This window comes from Eptesicus fuscus, chromosome 13, assembly GCF_027574615.1.
Source record: "Eptesicus fuscus isolate TK198812 chromosome 13, DD_ASM_mEF_20220401, whole genome shotgun sequence".
NCBI lineage: Eukaryota > Metazoa > Chordata > Mammalia > Chiroptera > Vespertilionidae > Eptesicus > Eptesicus fuscus.
The window spans coordinates 67,411,496-67,429,030 of record NC_072485.1 but is presented as its reverse complement, the minus strand read 5'-3'; the positions used below and the strand labels follow the sequence as shown (position 1 = coordinate 67,429,030).

The 17,535-nt window shown below is 47.2% G+C and overlaps 1 protein-coding gene across 1 annotated transcript in view; it reads left to right on the top strand.

The window, feature by feature from the left end:
* The window catches only part of MADD (MAP kinase activating death domain), a 38,196-nt gene that overhangs the window by 14,069 nt on the left and 6,592 nt on the right, over window positions 1-17,535 (top strand). Inside the window, exons 15-30 of the mRNA XM_008146732.3 lie at window positions 331-432; window positions 1,735-1,794; window positions 2,151-2,253; window positions 2,585-2,771; window positions 2,866-3,016; window positions 3,330-3,536; window positions 5,143-5,196; window positions 6,129-6,229; window positions 7,208-7,291; window positions 7,591-7,749; window positions 9,929-10,037; window positions 10,322-10,384; window positions 10,603-10,723; window positions 10,823-10,928; window positions 12,051-12,161; window positions 14,088-14,195. Coding sequence (XP_008144954.2) covers window positions 331-432; window positions 1,735-1,794; window positions 2,151-2,253; window positions 2,585-2,771; window positions 2,866-3,016; window positions 3,330-3,536; window positions 5,143-5,196; window positions 6,129-6,229; window positions 7,208-7,291; window positions 7,591-7,749; window positions 9,929-10,037; window positions 10,322-10,384; window positions 10,603-10,723; window positions 10,823-10,928; window positions 12,051-12,161; window positions 14,088-14,195 — 1,826 coding nt within the window. The remainder of the gene's footprint in view (window positions 1-330; window positions 433-1,734; window positions 1,795-2,150; window positions 2,254-2,584; window positions 2,772-2,865; window positions 3,017-3,329; window positions 3,537-5,142; window positions 5,197-6,128; window positions 6,230-7,207; window positions 7,292-7,590; window positions 7,750-9,928; window positions 10,038-10,321; window positions 10,385-10,602; window positions 10,724-10,822; window positions 10,929-12,050; window positions 12,162-14,087; window positions 14,196-17,535) is intronic.

Here is a 17,535-nt window from a genome sequence, read left to right as displayed (position 1 = left end):
ATTGTGAGTTTTGTCAGAAGCCGGGAAGGGGCAGCACCAACTTCAGACCAGAAGCACATTAAGTGCCGCTTTCGTGCCAAATTGGCAGTTGATAAGAGACTTGGATGTTGTCATGGGAGGTAGTCGGAGCGAGTTGTCCCTGGGTTTTGAGCAGTCTTGGCAGTGGGCCCTTTGTTTGTTCTAAGTTAGCTTTGGAACTTTCTAATATAGAGCAGAGTCACTGGGCTGTTGGGAAAGGAGGAAGGTGGAGATGAGGAACTAGTCCTCGGAGTGTGAAGCTTTGATTCTTTATCCCCGTAACGCATTGCTCTCACTGCCACACCTTGCTAGGCAGCCTATATCGGAACCACAGTACAAGCTTCAGTCTTTCGAACCTCACACTGCCCACCAAAGGTGCCCGGGAGAAGACCACGCCCTTCCCCAGTCTGAAAGGTAACTGCATCCCTCCGTTTGCCAAGCCAGGGTTCTCCGAGAACCGGCCCGGCCCGTGAGCGCTTGTCAGGAGCCCGGTGTGTGATGAGTCACTTGACCTGGTTGTTGCCCCTCATATCGCTTCTCACGGCTTTCACTGCACATCGTGGGCTCCTGCTGGTCTTCGGGTGGAAACTGACTTTGTAGCTAAAGAGAAGGCCCTGTTGTAACCTCTAGGATAATGGCAACTGTGGGATGGCTGCTGCTTCCGGGGGAAACATTGCCAGAGGTCCCTCATTAACTTGGGGATCATCCAGGGCTACCAGTTACCTGCCAGGTTCCTGCTGTGTGAACTCAGGATGAACCCCATCCCAGAGAGATGGCCCAGCAGGGGGTTGTTGTGGAGAGCCTGGCAATGAGCAGTTATTTTATGTTTTGAGCCTGGCAGTGTTTATAGAGTAAAAAAGCCTCTTACTTTGGCTTCACGTCAACTTAGGGCCAGTTCGTGGACCAGGTGGTATTGGCTGGCTTCTAGGGGCAGTTGAGACCTCATTTGGTTTTCACTAGGGATCTCTGACAGGGTGAGGGCCCTTCGGAATTTACTCCGACTTTTGTTTGTTTCCTCTGGTTATTGTGCTGATCTTTAATCATAGTGGAAAGCACAGTGAGAAGCAGCTCCGTGTATTTTTTTTTTTTAACTGACCTCTCTTCCAAGTGATTAAAATTGTCAGAAAGCTGAGGAATGTTCTTTGGGCGAGGGATGGGGACATAGGCTAGATGGGCAAAAGGACATCAGAGCTGGTGGTGTAGGGAACTCCTGAGCGGACTCAGCCATGCTCGGTAGGTGAGGGAAGGAAAGGTGTTTCATCGGATGCAGTTGAAGAGAACAATGGAGATGCTTTCATTGCATGCGGGGCTTCACTTCATTTGCTGCACTTGTCACTCCCATCCTCACTCCTCCACCCCACTTCCCATGACAGCATCTGCAGGGGGGGGGGTCTCTGCCCTCTGCAGGCCCGCAGGCCCTCTGGACCCCTGTGCTAGATGTTTCATGACAACCGGCATGTGCCTGTTTAGTACCCGAAGGCTCCTGTGTCATTTACCCTGCCTCTGGCTTTGAGAGGCCATAGTCTTAGGGATGGTCTTTCCTAGAGCTTGGTTGTCTCCTGGTCACTTGGCTTCTAGCTCTGAGGTGCCTGAGAACCCAGGTTCTGTGCACCAAGCTTTGGGCGAATGCTCAGTTTCTCTGACTTACAGCTCCATTGAGGGTTACGGGGTTGTGGTATCGTGGCGCACCTACTAATTGTGTATTTTGTGTCCCAGTATTTGGGCTAAATACTCTAATGGAGATTGTTACTGAAGCCGGCCCCGGGAGTGGTGAAGGTGGGTCTTGCCCGTGAGCTGTGCATGATCGTTTTTTTTTCCTAGCATCTCCTGTGCCTGCCTGAGGCCATCCTCCTCATGGAGCAAGCAGATCACACGATGACCTGCCTGCCCTGTCCCCCGTGATGCCCGTGCTTGCCCCTGGGTGTGCTGCTGGTGCATGCGGAGTGGCCCGAGTTTCCATCCCCACCTCCTCCACATTGCCATGGCTGGTTTCTGCCCCTGTGTGGCGCCCTGGTGCCATCCTCGCCCAGCCCTTCTGGGGAGTGGGTGTGGACCATGGCTACCAGGGCTGTGCCGACACTGGCTCCTGGACTACACTAGTGATGTCTCTCATTCCACCTCCCCGGCTGCAGGAAACAGGAGGGCCTTGGTGGACCAGAAGTCATCTGTCATTAAACACAGCCCAACAGTGAAGCGAGAGCCCCCGTCACCCCAGGGCCGATCCAGCAATTCTAGGTACTAAATGGCAGAGCGGCTTTAAGATTCTTGGGTAGAGGTAGCGATTCCTGTACCAAACTTTAAGGATGCTCCAGAGTGGGAGGGAAACTCTCAGCTGGGTAGATGAGATTATTGCTAGCACTTCCCATTCTGACTCAATCCCCACGCAACAGTAATAGTTCGTGGTGCTGAAGAGAGTGAGGCAGTGGTGGTGGGTACTTGGGCAAAGCAGGCTGTCTGGGGAGGTGGGGGATGCAGGGGACTTGGACATCTGGACACTTGGCTGGTGGAAGGGGGGATGCTCTGCAAAGGAGCTAATGACCACAGAAGAGGTATGTGGAACCCACAGCGAGAACCAGCAGTTCCTGAAGGAGGTGGTGCACAGCGTGCTGGATGGCCAGGGCGTCGGCTGGCTCAACATGAAGAAGGTGCGACGGCTGCTGGAGAGCGAGCAGCTGCGGGTCTTTGTCCTGAGCAAGCTGAACCGCACGGTGCAGTCCGAGGACGATGCCCGGCAAGATCTCATCCCCGACGTGGTCAGTGTTGGCTGGGAGTTGGAGTCACCTGGGAAGAGGGATGTGGACACCACAGGCAATTTTGCCAACTCTGGCCCCTGGATTATTGTTGCAGGAGATCAGTCGAAAGGTGTACAAGGGAATGCTAGACCTGCTCAAGTGCACGGTGCTCAGCCTGGAGCAGTCCTATGCCCATGCAGGTCTGGGCGGCATGGCCAGCATCTTTGGGCTTCTGGAGATCGCTCAGACCCACTACTACAGCAAAGGTAGGGATCGTGCCAACGGGGCAGCGTGCCGTCCACCGCGCTTCCACTTGTCTCCGAGGAAAAGAAACTTGTCCCTTGACAGATTTCCCAGAGCCAAGCTGTTTCCCACCAGGCTTTGGGATTTTATTTTCTAGGGCATGTTTATATGCAGTGGGTGTCTTCCTGTCATGAAAAATAAGATGCTGTTTTTCTTTCCTTGCACGTCATCCATTCCACGTCCTCCTGTATTCCTGCTTCCCCCAACACACTTCCCTACCATGATTGGCACTCACTTTCTCTTTTGACCTCTTCCTGTATTCAATCTTTTCCTCAGAACCAGACAAGCGTAAGAGAAGTCCAACAGAGAGTGTGAATACACCAGTTGGCAAGGATCCTGGCTTGGCTGGTCGGGGGGACCCAAAGGCTACGGCACAGCTGAGAGTTCCCCAGCTGGGGCCTCGGGCACCAAGTGCTACAGGGAAGGGTCCTAAGGAACTAGATACCAGAAGTTTAAAGGAAGAGAATTTTGTAGCATCTATTGGTATGTATCACTGTGTTTGGTGTATTGGAGGGGTTCTGGTGTCTTAAATATCCCTCCCTCCTTTCAATTCATCCAGAATCCTGCCTTTCTCTTTCCCATGCTTTGCTTTCTAGAGAGGGAGATAGATCTGTGTCCATTTCTAATGTTACTTCTTTATACTTCTCTATCCCTTATGCTTCATTTGCAGCCACCCCCACCCACATCTTCACATGGGAGATTTTCTTAGGGGGCCCAGGGAGGCCGCCTGCAGGGAGTCTGAGCTGTGCCCTGTGTTTGTTTGCTTCTGGGTTTCTTCACATGGTGAAGAGGCCACGTGAGCTCCTGAAAGCTGTAAGGAACTTTATAGATGCATCTTGAGGCCAGTTTTCCCCCATCCAACCATTACACTGCCCTCAAATTGGCTCCTCTGGGGTGTGTCCGGCAACCCCATTTTCATGGGTTCTGGACCTCTGAGTCAGCTTTTCTTTAAAACTTTCCTTACTGGAACTTGTTTACATTCCGTGTTTCTCAGTTCCCACTGAGGCAGAGCCTGGGGAGCTCTCTGGGTGTCACCTCGGTTTGACTCACCGCCCTCCTTGACCTTGAGTCATGTAGGTTCTAGGTTCTTTTTCCGGTTCTAGGTGCCTGGGCAGTGTGCTTCTAACGGATGCCTCTTTGCCACAACCATTAGCAGTTGCCTTAGGCTTTCATAAATGCTCATGAGGAACCAGTTTCCTTTTTAGGGTGTTACACTTCTCTAGCCAGCCAAGTATTGTCTTAAAGGCAGTCAGTCCTTCCTCCTGCCTGAAGTGGTGTTTCAGGAAAAGTAATGACCTGCCCTCAACCAGGAATGTGACTTTGGGCAAATCACTCTGCCTCTCAGGGTCTCTGTCTCCTCATCTGGAAAACGAGGGGACTGGACTAAGTGGACTCTTAACGTTCTTCCAGGAAAAGAATCGCTCTGATCGCTGCTCTCTCTTCTTTACCCCTGCTAAGATGCTATGCTTGACATTTAATAGTCTCTGTTACCGCTCCTGGATCCCCAGATATCTGGCTAAGAATGGCTCTCTTATCAGGACAGGCACTGATTCTGAGGGTGAGTTGGGTTTTTTGGTAGCAACAAGGAGAGATGCCCACTGCTTGCAGGAGTGACCTCTGTCCAGTCCAGTGAATCCAGCAGGTTGGTGCTCCTGCTTCTGAAAACCCTTTGGCTGCTCGAGGTGACCATCCGTCTCATCTGAAATCTTTAAAATTTGCCTTTGCCCAGCTCATGTGGCAGAGAGAGTGTGGTGTGGTGGAAGTTTAACGTCATCCTAGGTCACATGATCTGGAGGGACTGCTCAGCCTCTTCAGGGTCAGTTTCCTCTGGCCAAAACCAAGGGAAAAGGCCCTCCAAGCTCTGACGCTCTGCAGGCTCTTTACCGCCACGTTGAGGTTGGGGTTAGACATTTGGAGTCTTGATTTCATGAGATTAATCCCCACAAATGAAGATCTCTTTTTATCTCTTGGTTTGTAATCTTATGCCTGAGACTGAACCAACTTGGGTGGGTGGGTTTCCATTTCGTCTGTCTGACCAGCCTCTGACTCTGTCTGTCTTTCTCTCCTGCTTACATTGCATCTTGGGTAGAATTGTGGAACAAGCACCAGGAAGTGAAAAAGCAAAAAGCTATGGAAAAACAGAGTAAGGAACAAATGCCCCTTCCCGTTCCCAAGTCTCCCATACCTGCCAACTCCCCAGGCCCAGTTGGGGCAGGCCCCCTTTGTCAGCCCCACCCCAAATTTGCTCTAGGGGGGTATTTGGAAGGACAGCAGGCAGGTGGCATGTGACTCAGGTATGTGGCTCGTAGGGTGCGTCCCCCGCCCCTCCCCGCAGCACTCAGGCTGTAATAGAGGCGTCTACTGAGTAAAGCCCCTTAGAACGTGGTTCTCTATTGCTTCCGAGTCGTCGGTGGGGAGAACGCTTGCCTATTTCAGTGCCCCTCATTGGCTGATATCTCCCGCACCCATCAGAAGGCCTGTGGGCACAGTTGGCAGAGATGGTTGCTGTCCCTCCGTGTGAGTCTGTAGCTTCCCAACTCTCTGGTGGCTTGCCTAGGCACGCTTTCTTGCTTTCTGTCATCCTGTCCTTCTGCCATATCATTGTGGGTGGGTGGGGCGAGGGGAGCGGATTTTATCTAAAATGTGGGAGCTGTGGGGTGGGGGTGAGCAGTGTCCATGGGAACAGCTGTGTGTTCCTTGATCTCATTGGGCCCATCCTTTTCTCGCCCCTTTGGCCACGTAGGTTTGGGAAGCACTGAGTGACCTGGAGGCCCCGGTGAAGCCCCAGCTGGGTGCAGGGGAGTGTGGGTTAGACGTTTGTTTGTGGAGCTTTTCTGTTTTGGGGTGATGTGCGCAGAATGGCCTCAGGTTGAGAAGATGGCTGCAGAACCCCTTGAGACCAAGTCTCGTTTTTCCTAGTCGGGCCGTAAGGCATCCGGAGGCTATTCTGTCAGTGGGGCCCGAGCGGGCAGTCCCTGGAAAGGTGACGGGGTCCAGGCCGCGCTGCTGTCCCACTCCCTTCCCAGCCTGCCCCTAGCCTTTGTGTATGAGTAACAGAAGTCTTCCCCCACTCAGGGCCTGAAGTACTCAAACCCGTCTTTGACCTTGGTGAGACGGAGGAGAAAAAGTCCCAGATGAGCGCAGATAGTGGTGTGAGCCTAACATCTGGTTCCCAGGTTTGTGACCCTTATTGATAACGATGAGTGTTAAATGTGCTATCTCAAAATACTTCTTTAAGTTAAAACAAAAACAAAAGACAAGAAACTTTGAAACAACATAAATAGTCAATAATAGGGGAATGATGACATAAGTATAATATATCCACGTAATATAATATTAGTATCCATTAAACATATTTTAATTATCACCGAAGGATATGTTTATTGACTTTAGAGAGAGAGAGGAAGGGGAAGAGAGAGAGAGAGAGAGAGAGAGAGAGAAACATCAATCGGCGGCCTCCCTTACACATACGCACCCTGACCAGGGATCGAACCCACAACCCTTTGGTGCATGGGACGACACTCCAACCAACCGAACTACCCAGCCAGAGCTCCGTTAACTGTATTTTAAAAATTTAGTGACATGGGAAAATGTTGACAAAGGTATATACAGTATGATTCCCATTTTACTTTTAAAATGTATATAGAAAAGACTGAAAAGAAGTATACTAAAGACTTGATAGTGATTAATGTAAGGGGTCAGTTCATGGCTTATTTTTGTTTCCTTATTCTTTCATGTATTTTCTGTAGTGAGCATGTACTACTTTAGTGTTTATTATTGTTCTTATTATGTAAGTCATATATATTTTATATTTAAAAAAAGGATAGTAGAAGGGAGGGGGTGGGGAGAAGGAAGAAGATACAGTATTTCTTAGGGCGATGGTCGGCAAACTGCGGCTCACGAGCCACATGTGGCTCTTTGGCCCCTTGAGTGTGGCTCTTCCACAAAATACCATGGCCTGGGCGAGTCTATTTTGAAGAAGTGGCGTTAGAAGAAGTTTAAGTTTAAAAAATTTGGCTCTCAAATGAAATTTCAATCGTTGTACTGTTAACGTTTGGCTCTGTTGACTAATGCGTTTGCCGACCACTGTCTTAGGGAAACAGAGCAGGTGGGACACCTCCCCTCGTGTGTCTGAGGCCTGTGTCTTGTTTCAGAGGACGGACCCAGACTCTGTCGTCGGTGTGAGCCCAGCTGTCATGATCCGAAGCTCCAGTCAGGATTCTGAAGTTAGCACCGTGGTAGGGGAACACCACACTGGCATCTTGGTGGGAGGGGGTGGGCTCCTGTGGAGGCTGCGGTTAGTCTCAGGTCAGCTTGGTTCTCATGGTGGAGATGCGTACCTGTCGTAGGTCTGTACACGAGATCAGACCCGGAGGTTTCACCTGGGGCTTCTCCTCCTCATGTCAAGAAGGCACTTGCAGAGGCGCTGGCTCACCTTTGAAAGGGGTACTTCTTGATGGCAGCAGAGAGCTCTCTGGGTGGCATTTCTGGGACCCTCCCCTGGGGAATACCCCTCACTACCTTGTTTCCTTTCCAGGTGAGCAATAGTTCTGGAGAGACCCTCGGAGCAGACAGTGACTTGAGCAGCAATGCAGGCGATGGACCGGGTGGCGAGGGAAGCGCCCGTTTGACAAGCTCTCGGGGCACTTTGTCCGATAGTGAAATTGAGACCAACTCTGCCACCAGCGCCATCTTTGTAAGCTTGGTTGACTAACAAAAGGAGTCTGTTTTTAAATGGGGGGTAGGGGAGTTGTAGAAAAGAATGAAAAGTTAGGAGGCAATCAGAAGTAAAAGAGGAAGCAAGGAATGGATAGTCTCATATATTTGGCTTTAAAGAAAAGGTTTCTTAAGGCTTTAACAGTCATTCGACTCCATGATCTGGGGCTTTTAGAACCCTCTCCTGAATCATGGATGAGTTAGATAAGGGCCTGGAGTCCTATGTAGCAATAAACCCCATGCTTAAAATAGCAAAGTGATACCTTTGTGGCAACGTCTGTTACAGCTCTCATCTAGTATCAGTCTGCCTATTTCATGGACTAGTCTAGTTTTATTCTGGTCACTGCTCTATTTACATAGCACCTTAAAATGGCATTTCTTTTCGTATGTTCCTAACAGTTATTTGAAGTTTTTTTCGTTAGTAACATCTATTAAGTGATTTACTCAATGCCAAATTCTGTACTGAAAAAAAACAGATAAATAAGGCATGACATTCACTCAAGAAATTTGCAATTCAGTGTATTGCTGTGACTAATCTCTCCTGACAGGTCAGGGGGGAAAAGCCTTAGGAAAAGAAGAACTTACCCTAATCACACAATAAGCCATGATCAGTTGGAATTAAATTATTTTAGTCCTTGTCTTTAGACACACTGCTTTTCTTTTTATAAAATATGTTTTTATTGATTTTAGAGAGAGATAGAGACATCGATGATCGATGAATCAGCTGCCTCCTGCCCACCCCCTGCTGGGGATTAAGCTCACAGTCTGGGCATGTGCCCTGACCAGGAATCAAACCAGTGACCTCCTTGTGCATGGGTCGATACTCCACCACTGAGCCACACCGGCCAGGCTAGATACACTGCTTTTCAGTATGTACCTGCTACTTCAGGCAGCGAAAGTTAGGCACTCTGATACACTTACTACTTTCTCTATAAGAGCTCATAGGGCCTTATCTTTGGTCTGTGAGGAGAATGGAAATGATCGTTCCCACCCCCATGGCTCCTGTATAAGTGTTTCTAATAGAGCAAGTGACATCCTGGGGTGAACATAAGGAATAGGACCTAGAGTCAGCAGAGCCATTCAGGTTAATGGACCTTAACTCTCCCTGAGTCTAAACAGAGCATGTTAAGAAGAGTATTTTAAATCTGTCTGGTGCGCCTCCATTCTGGAAGTTAAGCTAGGTGTTGTGGAGTGGCAGTCTTGCAAGAAGCCGTTCAGCTGGCACCTTCCTGGGACAAATTCTTCTTGTTCCGTGCTGGTTGGCAAGGATTCCTCATTCAGTTGAATAGCTGAGAGCAGTTACCTAAATTTCTTGGCTCAAAAATGGCCGTCTTAGCAGGAAATAAATTAACAGTAAGTTAGTATGGTCCATTGAACAAGGAATTGCTCTGTGAACCAGGAGGCTGGCATTTAGACAACTAATTAGATTTACCTGATAACTGTTATCAGTTGCATCTCTGCTTATGCTGTTTGTATGCTTTGTGAAATGGGCACGAAACCTACCTCTTACCCCGTTGAGAATCTTTTTTGAATGAATAAAAAGTCTAATATAGCAGAAGTGGCAGATAAAAGTGAGTGGTATATCTAAGGGGCAGATATTTCTGCGATGGTAGGAAAGAGAAAATGAACATTTATCCAATAGCAACCATGTGCCAGGCACTGTTAAGTGCTTTCTATGTATTTTCTGATTTAATTCCTATAATAGTTCCATGAGGTAAGTATTAGAACCTCCCTTTTTCAGGTGGAAAATGAGACTCAGAGAAGCTAAATTTCATGCCTAAGGTCACACAGCCAGGAAGAGGCAGAGCTGTGAACCTTGCTCAGGCTGGCTTCAAACCCAGTGTTCTTTCTACTGCGTCTTGCTGCTATAGAGAATCGGCATGGTTTTGGTTCTGTTTTTAGAGCAGAGTCTTATAGAGACTTAAGAGTAAAGATAAGTCAGAGTGAAAACTTGATTGCATGTTTAGGGGGCAGTAACAGAAAGCAGGATTATCAGATCAACTTCTGGTCCAATCCAGAGTAGCAAAAGGAGGGCTAGTGGAGAATATGTTGTCGATGATGGTGATTGGTGTGTGTGAGCCTCTTAATGAGCTGCTTGGTTTACTTTGCCCTTATTCATTAGTACCTTAGGTGGCTGACCTGTTACCTCTTCTCTGCAGGGAAAAGCCCACAGCTTGAAGCCGAGCGTAAGGGAGAAGCTGGCGGGCAGCCCGGTTCGCTCTTACGAAGATGTAAGCCAGCGAGTCTATCTCTACGAGGGACTCATAGGTGAGAAACAGGCCGGAAGGTCGCTGGCACTGGAAGAAAGCTGGGCTCAGCCGGGGGAGAGGGTGGCACTGAACAAGTCGCTGCTTGGCTCTTTGCTGACCTCCATGCTAATGTTAGAGGGCATTTTGACATCTGAAGCAGGGGACTTACTGGGTCTGGAAGAAGCGGTGGGTGAAACTTTCTAGAAGAGCCTGGATTTTGGTATTAATCAATAGCCTCTGTGTTTCTGTCTTCCTTTCTTTCCTTTCTTGCTACCATGGTCCTTCCTGCTTGCAAACTGGCAGGAAGGGACAAAGGATCGATGTGGGACCAGTTAGAGGATGCTGCTATGGAGACCTTTTCTATGAGTAACCACCTTTCTTTGTGTGCTGTGTTCATCCCTCCTGCTTGGGGGAGTGGGCCTCACTTGGAGGCAGTTGGGCTCTAGATCTGGGGTGGAAAGGCTCAGGTTTCCTTTGCTTTGGAATTTGTAATGACTCCCTTTTACTGGAGTTTACTCTATTTTGGTTGCCAGCTATATTCTTTATATGTTGTATAAGCCCCTAAAAACCTCTATCCTACACAGGCAAAGAGCGTTCTACCTTATGGGACCAAATGCAGTTCTGGGAAGATGCGTTCTTAGATGCTGTGATGTTGGAGAGAGAAGGGATGGGTATGGACCAGGGTCCCCAGGAGATGATAGACAGGTATGAGGCTTAGGAAATCCTTGGGAAAATTCAGCCTTTTCGTAGTGAGTTCTGTGGTCTCCCACCTGAGGGCTGACTTGTCCCTGGTCTCCTGCTTAGGTACCTGTCACTGGGAGAGCATGACCGGAAGCGCCTCGAGGATGATGAAGATCGTTTGCTGGCCACGCTTTTGCACAACCTGATCTCCTATATGCTGCTGATGAAGGTAGCGTCGATTTGGCTTATGCCTAGCTGCTGCTGAAGGGCAAGGCTCATGCCCATCATGTAAATTCTGGGGCAGTTGGGGAGCAGACAGAACATCTTACTAGGGCTCTCTTTCTGATTGAAAGTCTCAGGCCTCTCTGCAGCTCACACGTGCTTCATTTATCTGAAGCTGGCAGGCTGCTGTGCTAAGGAAGATTGCAAAGGTGATTGATGGTTCCAACCCATTTATTTACTTTGAATTTTAAATGGGGTTCCTTTGCTAAGTAGTTTTAGGATTCCAGTAGAGTTCCCCACAGAATACAATGAATTAAAAAATATTTTTTAAGTAGTAGGTTCTAAAAAGTTTAAAAAGTATTTTCAGGATTCACTTTTAAGCACTAGCCCTTTATCATAGAATTATATCCATAGATATAAAAAGGGTGACTTATTTAAAAAGCAGTGGTAGGTTCTAGTTTGACATGGTTGTACTTGGTGTTTATAGCTGTGGGGAAAGTATGTTACCAAATAGAAGGGTTAAGGGACTTAGTGAGTAGAAGAGAGTTGTCTTGACAATGAGCCCCTGGGTTTCTCCTCCTCCTGTTCTCCCAGCCTCTCTGGGATTGGCTGATCAAATAGAGAGAATGCCCTCCAGGCAGGCCCTCTTAGTTTGTTTCATTTTCTGTTACAAGTCTCACTCTACTCTGTTGAACTGGAAGGGTTCTAGTTATCTCTGGTTGGGAAAGGGTGCTGACCCTAAGGTGTCTTGGCTATGAGTGAGTACACAATGTTGTTACTCTAAGTCACTGTTTGTGAATTATACTCTAAGGAACCCCGGGGGGCTTTTAGGGCCCCATCAGGGAGGAATGTTACAGTGTTGGTTGGGGATAGGGAAGAAGTGTCCCCTTAAGCCCCAGTCACTTAAACCAGAACTGCTCTGAAAGCCACTTCTCTACAGAAGCCACCGAGAGACAGAACCAGGGTTTTCCTGGCAGAACACACAGTGGAATGTTTTCTCTCCTATTCAGTGATACGGTCTGTTAGAGATACACTTTTCTCAGACAACAGGAAACTTACCTGTGCATTCCCTCTACCTCAGCTGAGAGCAGAGCAGATCCCTTATTAAGATCCTCTCTTGGCTTCCCAGGTACAGAAGAATGACATCCGGAAGAAGGTGAGGCGCCTGATGGGAAAGTCCCATATTGGGCTTGTGTACAGCCAGCAAATCAATGAATTACTTGATCAGCTGGTCAACCTGGTAAGCATATCTGGGCTGTTCCTTAGGCCCCTTTCCATGGCACTAGTCATCCTCCTAGGCGTGGGCCTGGTGGCCTAATGCAGAGGCTTCCACTGGCCATTTCTAGGCGTGCATATTTTCAAAGTCCCCAATTTTGAAAATAGAATAATTACTCTACGTGAGGCCTTAGTCTTTTTGTTCTGTGATAGGATTCTCTGTACTAAATGGCTAGTGCAGCCATTTAACATGTGGTCCATGGACCCCTGAGTGTCCACCAGGTGAAAACTATTTTCATAAGAATACTAAAATGTTATTTGCCTTTTTTACTGGTTGGCATTTGCACTGATGGTGGGTAAAACCACTGGTGCCTTAACACAATGAAGGCAGTGGCACCAAACCATGCTAGTGGCCACTGTAGCCCTCACTTCCATGCATTGCTTTCTCAGTTAAAACAAAAGGATGTCCTTGATGAAAGCAGTTAAAATTAATTTTATTGCATCTGATCCTTGAATATATATCTTTGTAATATTCTATGTGACAAAATGAGGAATTTGCATAAAGCATTTCTACTATAAAGCAAAATATGATCGTTTCAAGGAAAAGCAGTTGTGACCATTTGAGTTGCCAGGTGAACTGGCAGCATTGTTCATGGGATATCATTTTACTCGGAAGAATGACTAACAAACTATGGTTATTCAGTGTCGGGTCTGGCACTTAAATGTGAAGCTTCCTGATATTTAAACACTTTTCTAATGTGATTGATGATGATATTAATAAGTGTGGATATTTGATATTATGAAATATGTCAACATTCAGAAGAACTGCATAACTTGATGAACCAGTATTTTACAAATGACTAATGTGTGATGTTACAAACTCAAGAATAGGTAAAAGAGCAACTCAAAATGTGAGGCAGAAAAATGGATTTTAACTAAGTACAGAATGTTCACTGATGCGTTTTCAATTCAACATTGCAACCAACTTTTTTTAGAAATTGCTACTTCTCGAGTTTTGGTACAGTATCGAAGAAGAATGTGCATATTTATCTGGAAAGGCTATTAAAATACTCTTCCCCTTTCCAAATATATATCTGTGAGGCCAGGTTTTCTCTATACTAGTGTATCTTCGCCTAAGCAATGTATCACAACAGATTGAATGCAGAAGCAGGTATGAGGATCCAGCTATTTTTTTATTAAACCAAAATTTAAAGAGATTTGCAAAAAATTAAAGCAGTGCCATTCCTCTAATTTTTGTTTTGGGAAATATAGTTGTTTTACCCAAAATATGTTATTTATGTTGCTACTAGAGGCCCAGTGCATGAATTTGTGCACCAGTGGGGTCCCTTGGCCTGGCCTGCGGGATCAGGCCGAAACCGGCTCTCTGACATCCCCAGAGGGGTCCCGGATTGCAAGAGGGCATAGGCCAGGCCGAGGGACCCCACTGGTGCATGATCGATTTGGGCCAGGGAGGGACACAGGAGGTTGGCAAGCGGGGGAGGAACTGCAGGAGGGTTCCAGGGCGTGTCCAGCCCATCTTGCTCAGTCCAGATCAGCCGGACCCCAGCAGCAAGCTCACCTACCAGTCGGAGCATCTGCCCCCTGGTGGTCAGTGCACGTCATAGCAAGGGGTTGAGCAGCCTTAGCATATCATTAGCATATTACGCTTTGATTGGTAGAACGGATGGAGACCGGACACTTAGCATATTAGGCTTTTATTATATAGGATGCTTCAACTTATTATTCATAAGCTTTGGGGGGTTGTCAGTGATTTTTAAGGGGTATAGGAGTGCTGAGACCAAAAAATTTGAGAACACTTCCCTGGTAGCCAATGGCCAGTGGATAGCATGCTGCTAAGAAAACTGATATGGATTTAATTGCTGAATAGGGGATTCTTGGCACTCTGTGAGAGGGATGTATGAATGTCCCTAAAAGATCTCTCTTTCCTCAGAATGGCCGTGATCTCTCTGTCCGGTCCAGTGGTAGTCGGCACATGAAGAAGCAGACATTTGTGGTACATGCAGGGACAGACACAAATGGAGATATATTTTTTATGGAGGTAGGTGCTGGCTCATGCTAGAGACCCAAAGGAACATTTGAACGTCACAAGGACCTCCTAGAATTGACTGATGCCAGGATATTTTACCATTTATCTCATTCACCTTCATGATCCATTTAGCATTAAATTGTCAGGCTCTAATGCAAATAATATAACAGTGATTCCCCATCATTTCTTTTACATATATTTATGTTTATATCATAGATTAGAGGCCCGGTGCATGAAAATTCATGCACTGGAGCTGGGGTCCCTCAGCCTGGCCTGCCCCCTCTCACAGTCCAGGAGCCCTCAGGGGCGGGAGGCGACCCGGCAACCGGGGAAGGCAACGCCCATATCACACCTCTGCTGCTGCCACGCAAGCCTCGGCCAGCCCTGGTTACCTGTGCCTCGGGCGGCCCTGGGTGGCTGGGCAACCGCCATCCAAGGCTTGCCTGCACCTCGGGCATCAGCTGGGCAGCCAACATCCAAGGCTTGCCTACACCTCAGGCTGGCCCTGGGTGGCTGAGGGCTGAGGGGACTAGGGAACTCTGGAGGCAGGCATACAGAGGGGCCTCGTGCCTGCTGCCCCGGCCAGGCTGAGGGGACTGGGCGCTGCCGTCTTGTGGCTGTGGGCACCGCCATCTTTGAGGGTGGGGCAGTCAATTAGCATATTCTCTTCTTATTGGCTGTGGGCGCTGCCATCTTTGAGGGCAGGGCTGCAATTAGCATATTCCCTCTTTATTAGATAGGATGATATAGTCACATTATCCATAAGTCAGAACAACATAAAATGATACATACATTGGGAAGCCTTGCTCTCATTCCTATCTACGTCCACCTCCTCCTTCGTCTTATAAGTAACCACTTTTATTGGTTCCCATTGTATCTTCCAGTTTTTTTACACAAACACAATAAAATCTGAACATAAATTCTTATTTTTCTCCTTTCTTAGCACATTGTATCTATCCCCTGATCTGTACCTTTTTTCATTAAACATATCCTGGAGATTTTCAACATCAGTTTTTTAAAAAAAGAGCTTTTTCATTCTTTTCATAGCTGCATAGTATTTCACTGTGTGGCTGTATCATAGTTTATTTAACCAGTTGGTATATGTGTACCCTTGGTTTTCTTCCAGATTTTTGCTGTTGCTAATAACCTACTATGAATGATGCTGTGCCTGCTTCATTTCATACATGTGTAGGTTTACCTAAGAATTCCCAGAACTTTTTGATGTACTAGACGACGCTCCAACCAACAGCCACACCAGCCAGGGCTCCACCTATTTTTTTTTTAAACAATGCTTCATTGAATATCCTTGAACATGTGTCTCTGTACACTCACATGACAATTTCTATAGGCTAGCCCTGGCTGGTGGCTCAGTTGATTGGGCATCATCCCAATTGGTTCAATTCCCGGTCAGGGCACATGCCTGGGTTGTGGGCTTGATCCCCAATAGGGGGCATGTGGGAGGCAGCCGACCGATGTTATGCTCTCACCTAGAGATGTTTCTCTCTTCTCCCTTTCTCGCTAAAAATCAAACTATTCTAAAAAAAAAAAGTTTTAAAAAAGATAATTCCTATAAGATCAATTCTTAGTGTGAAATTCCTGAATCAAAGTTATATACATTTAAAATTTTGATAGATTCTGCCAAATTGCCATTCCTAAAACTATGCCAGTTTACACCTACACCAGCAGCATGGGCGAGTATGACATATTATTACCGTCATTTCCCTAGGCTAGAAATTAGGTGTTCTCGTAAATACTTGCCCTTCTCCTTTACACGATGTTCTTCAAGGATTATGGAGAGTGGAATAGTATTCTCTGTTTTCCACCTGGAAAAAACAGAGTTAGACTGGGGTAGAACCCAGGTTTCTGACTCTTACTCAGCTACTTTGGATCTTTTCTTCATCAGGCTTTTAGGACCCCAGTAAACTCTTAGGTAGTAATCAATTAAATCTGGTAGTCTTGTGTGCTCCTCATTCATTCACCTCATGTTTATGGAGCACGTATTACACGGTAGGCACTCTGCTGGACCTGAGCTTTCAGCAGTGAATAAGGGAGACGTGGTTTCTGCTGCCCTTGCAGAGTTGACAAACCCTTTCGGACGTCAGATGATTAAATAAGCAGTGTCGTAAAGTACAATGAGCACTGTGAGAGATGTTCAAGGCAGGTGCTATGGGAATGCATAGCAGAGGGCCTAGGAGTCCTGGAGGACCCCTCAGAAATGACCTTGGAGCTTAGACCTGAGGAGTAGGGGTTAATGGTTGGAGTGGGGGAGTGGAGGAGTGTTCCAGGGACATTTGAGGTCGAATGGAACGGGAACGTAGAGAGAGGGAAAGGAAGGAGCCTTGCATGGCTCCTGCACATCTGGCTTGGGCTCTGGGTGGATGGTGGTGCCGGTGCTCACACAGGGGACTTGGAAGGAGGAGCTGCCCAGGTGGAGATGTTGAGTGGAGATGGGAGATGAATTTGAGGTGCCCCCCGTGAGACATCCAGATAGAGGGAGGTCAGGAACTCAGGAAGACAGGCCTCATATGAAGAAAGATTTGAGAGCCATCCACACGGTCATAATAATTATTATATTGCTTGTATCACAGTTGTTGTTACAGCAGCTAACACTAGGGTACTTTCTATGTGACTGGCTTTGTTCCAAGCAGTTGATGCACGTTAACTTATTTAATCTTCACAATAACTCCATGAAGTTATTCCTATTACTCCCCTCGTCTCACATGGGAGGAAAAGTAGATGCAGATTTATTTGCTGAAGGTGGCCTAGCTGCATAAGAGGACAGCTGGAACCTAACCCAGCAGTCTGCGCTTAGCTTTGCTCTTAACCATTGTGCTGTGATGTCTCCCATAATACCTTCACCCAAGGGAGACTGTTGAGCAAGAAGAGGATGTGAAAGAAGACTTTGCTTTTTAATTTTTATCATCCTGTATGTATAATTTTATTTTGCAATAAGTATTGTCCATGTGTCACTTGTATAATTAATTTTTTTAAAGACTCATGCAGAGCCCTGGCCGGTGTGGCTCAGTTGATTGAATGTCATCCCATGCACATTGCCAGTTCGATTACGGGTCAGGGCACATGCCCAGGTTGTGCGCTTGATCCCCAGCCGGGGGCATGCAGGAGGCAGCCAATCAGTGTTTCACTCTCACATCAATGTTTCTCTCTTCCCCTCTTCCTCCCTCTCTCTCTAAAAATAAAATAATTAATAAAAAGTATTTTTTTTAAGATTTATGCACAACTAGGGTAAAGCCAAGATTAGAAATGTGTTGGTTCTATTTTTTTCTCCTTGATTAAGCCTGCCATGATCCCCTGCCTTTGTGCTTATCAACAGAGGTGACTCCTGAGGTTGTAA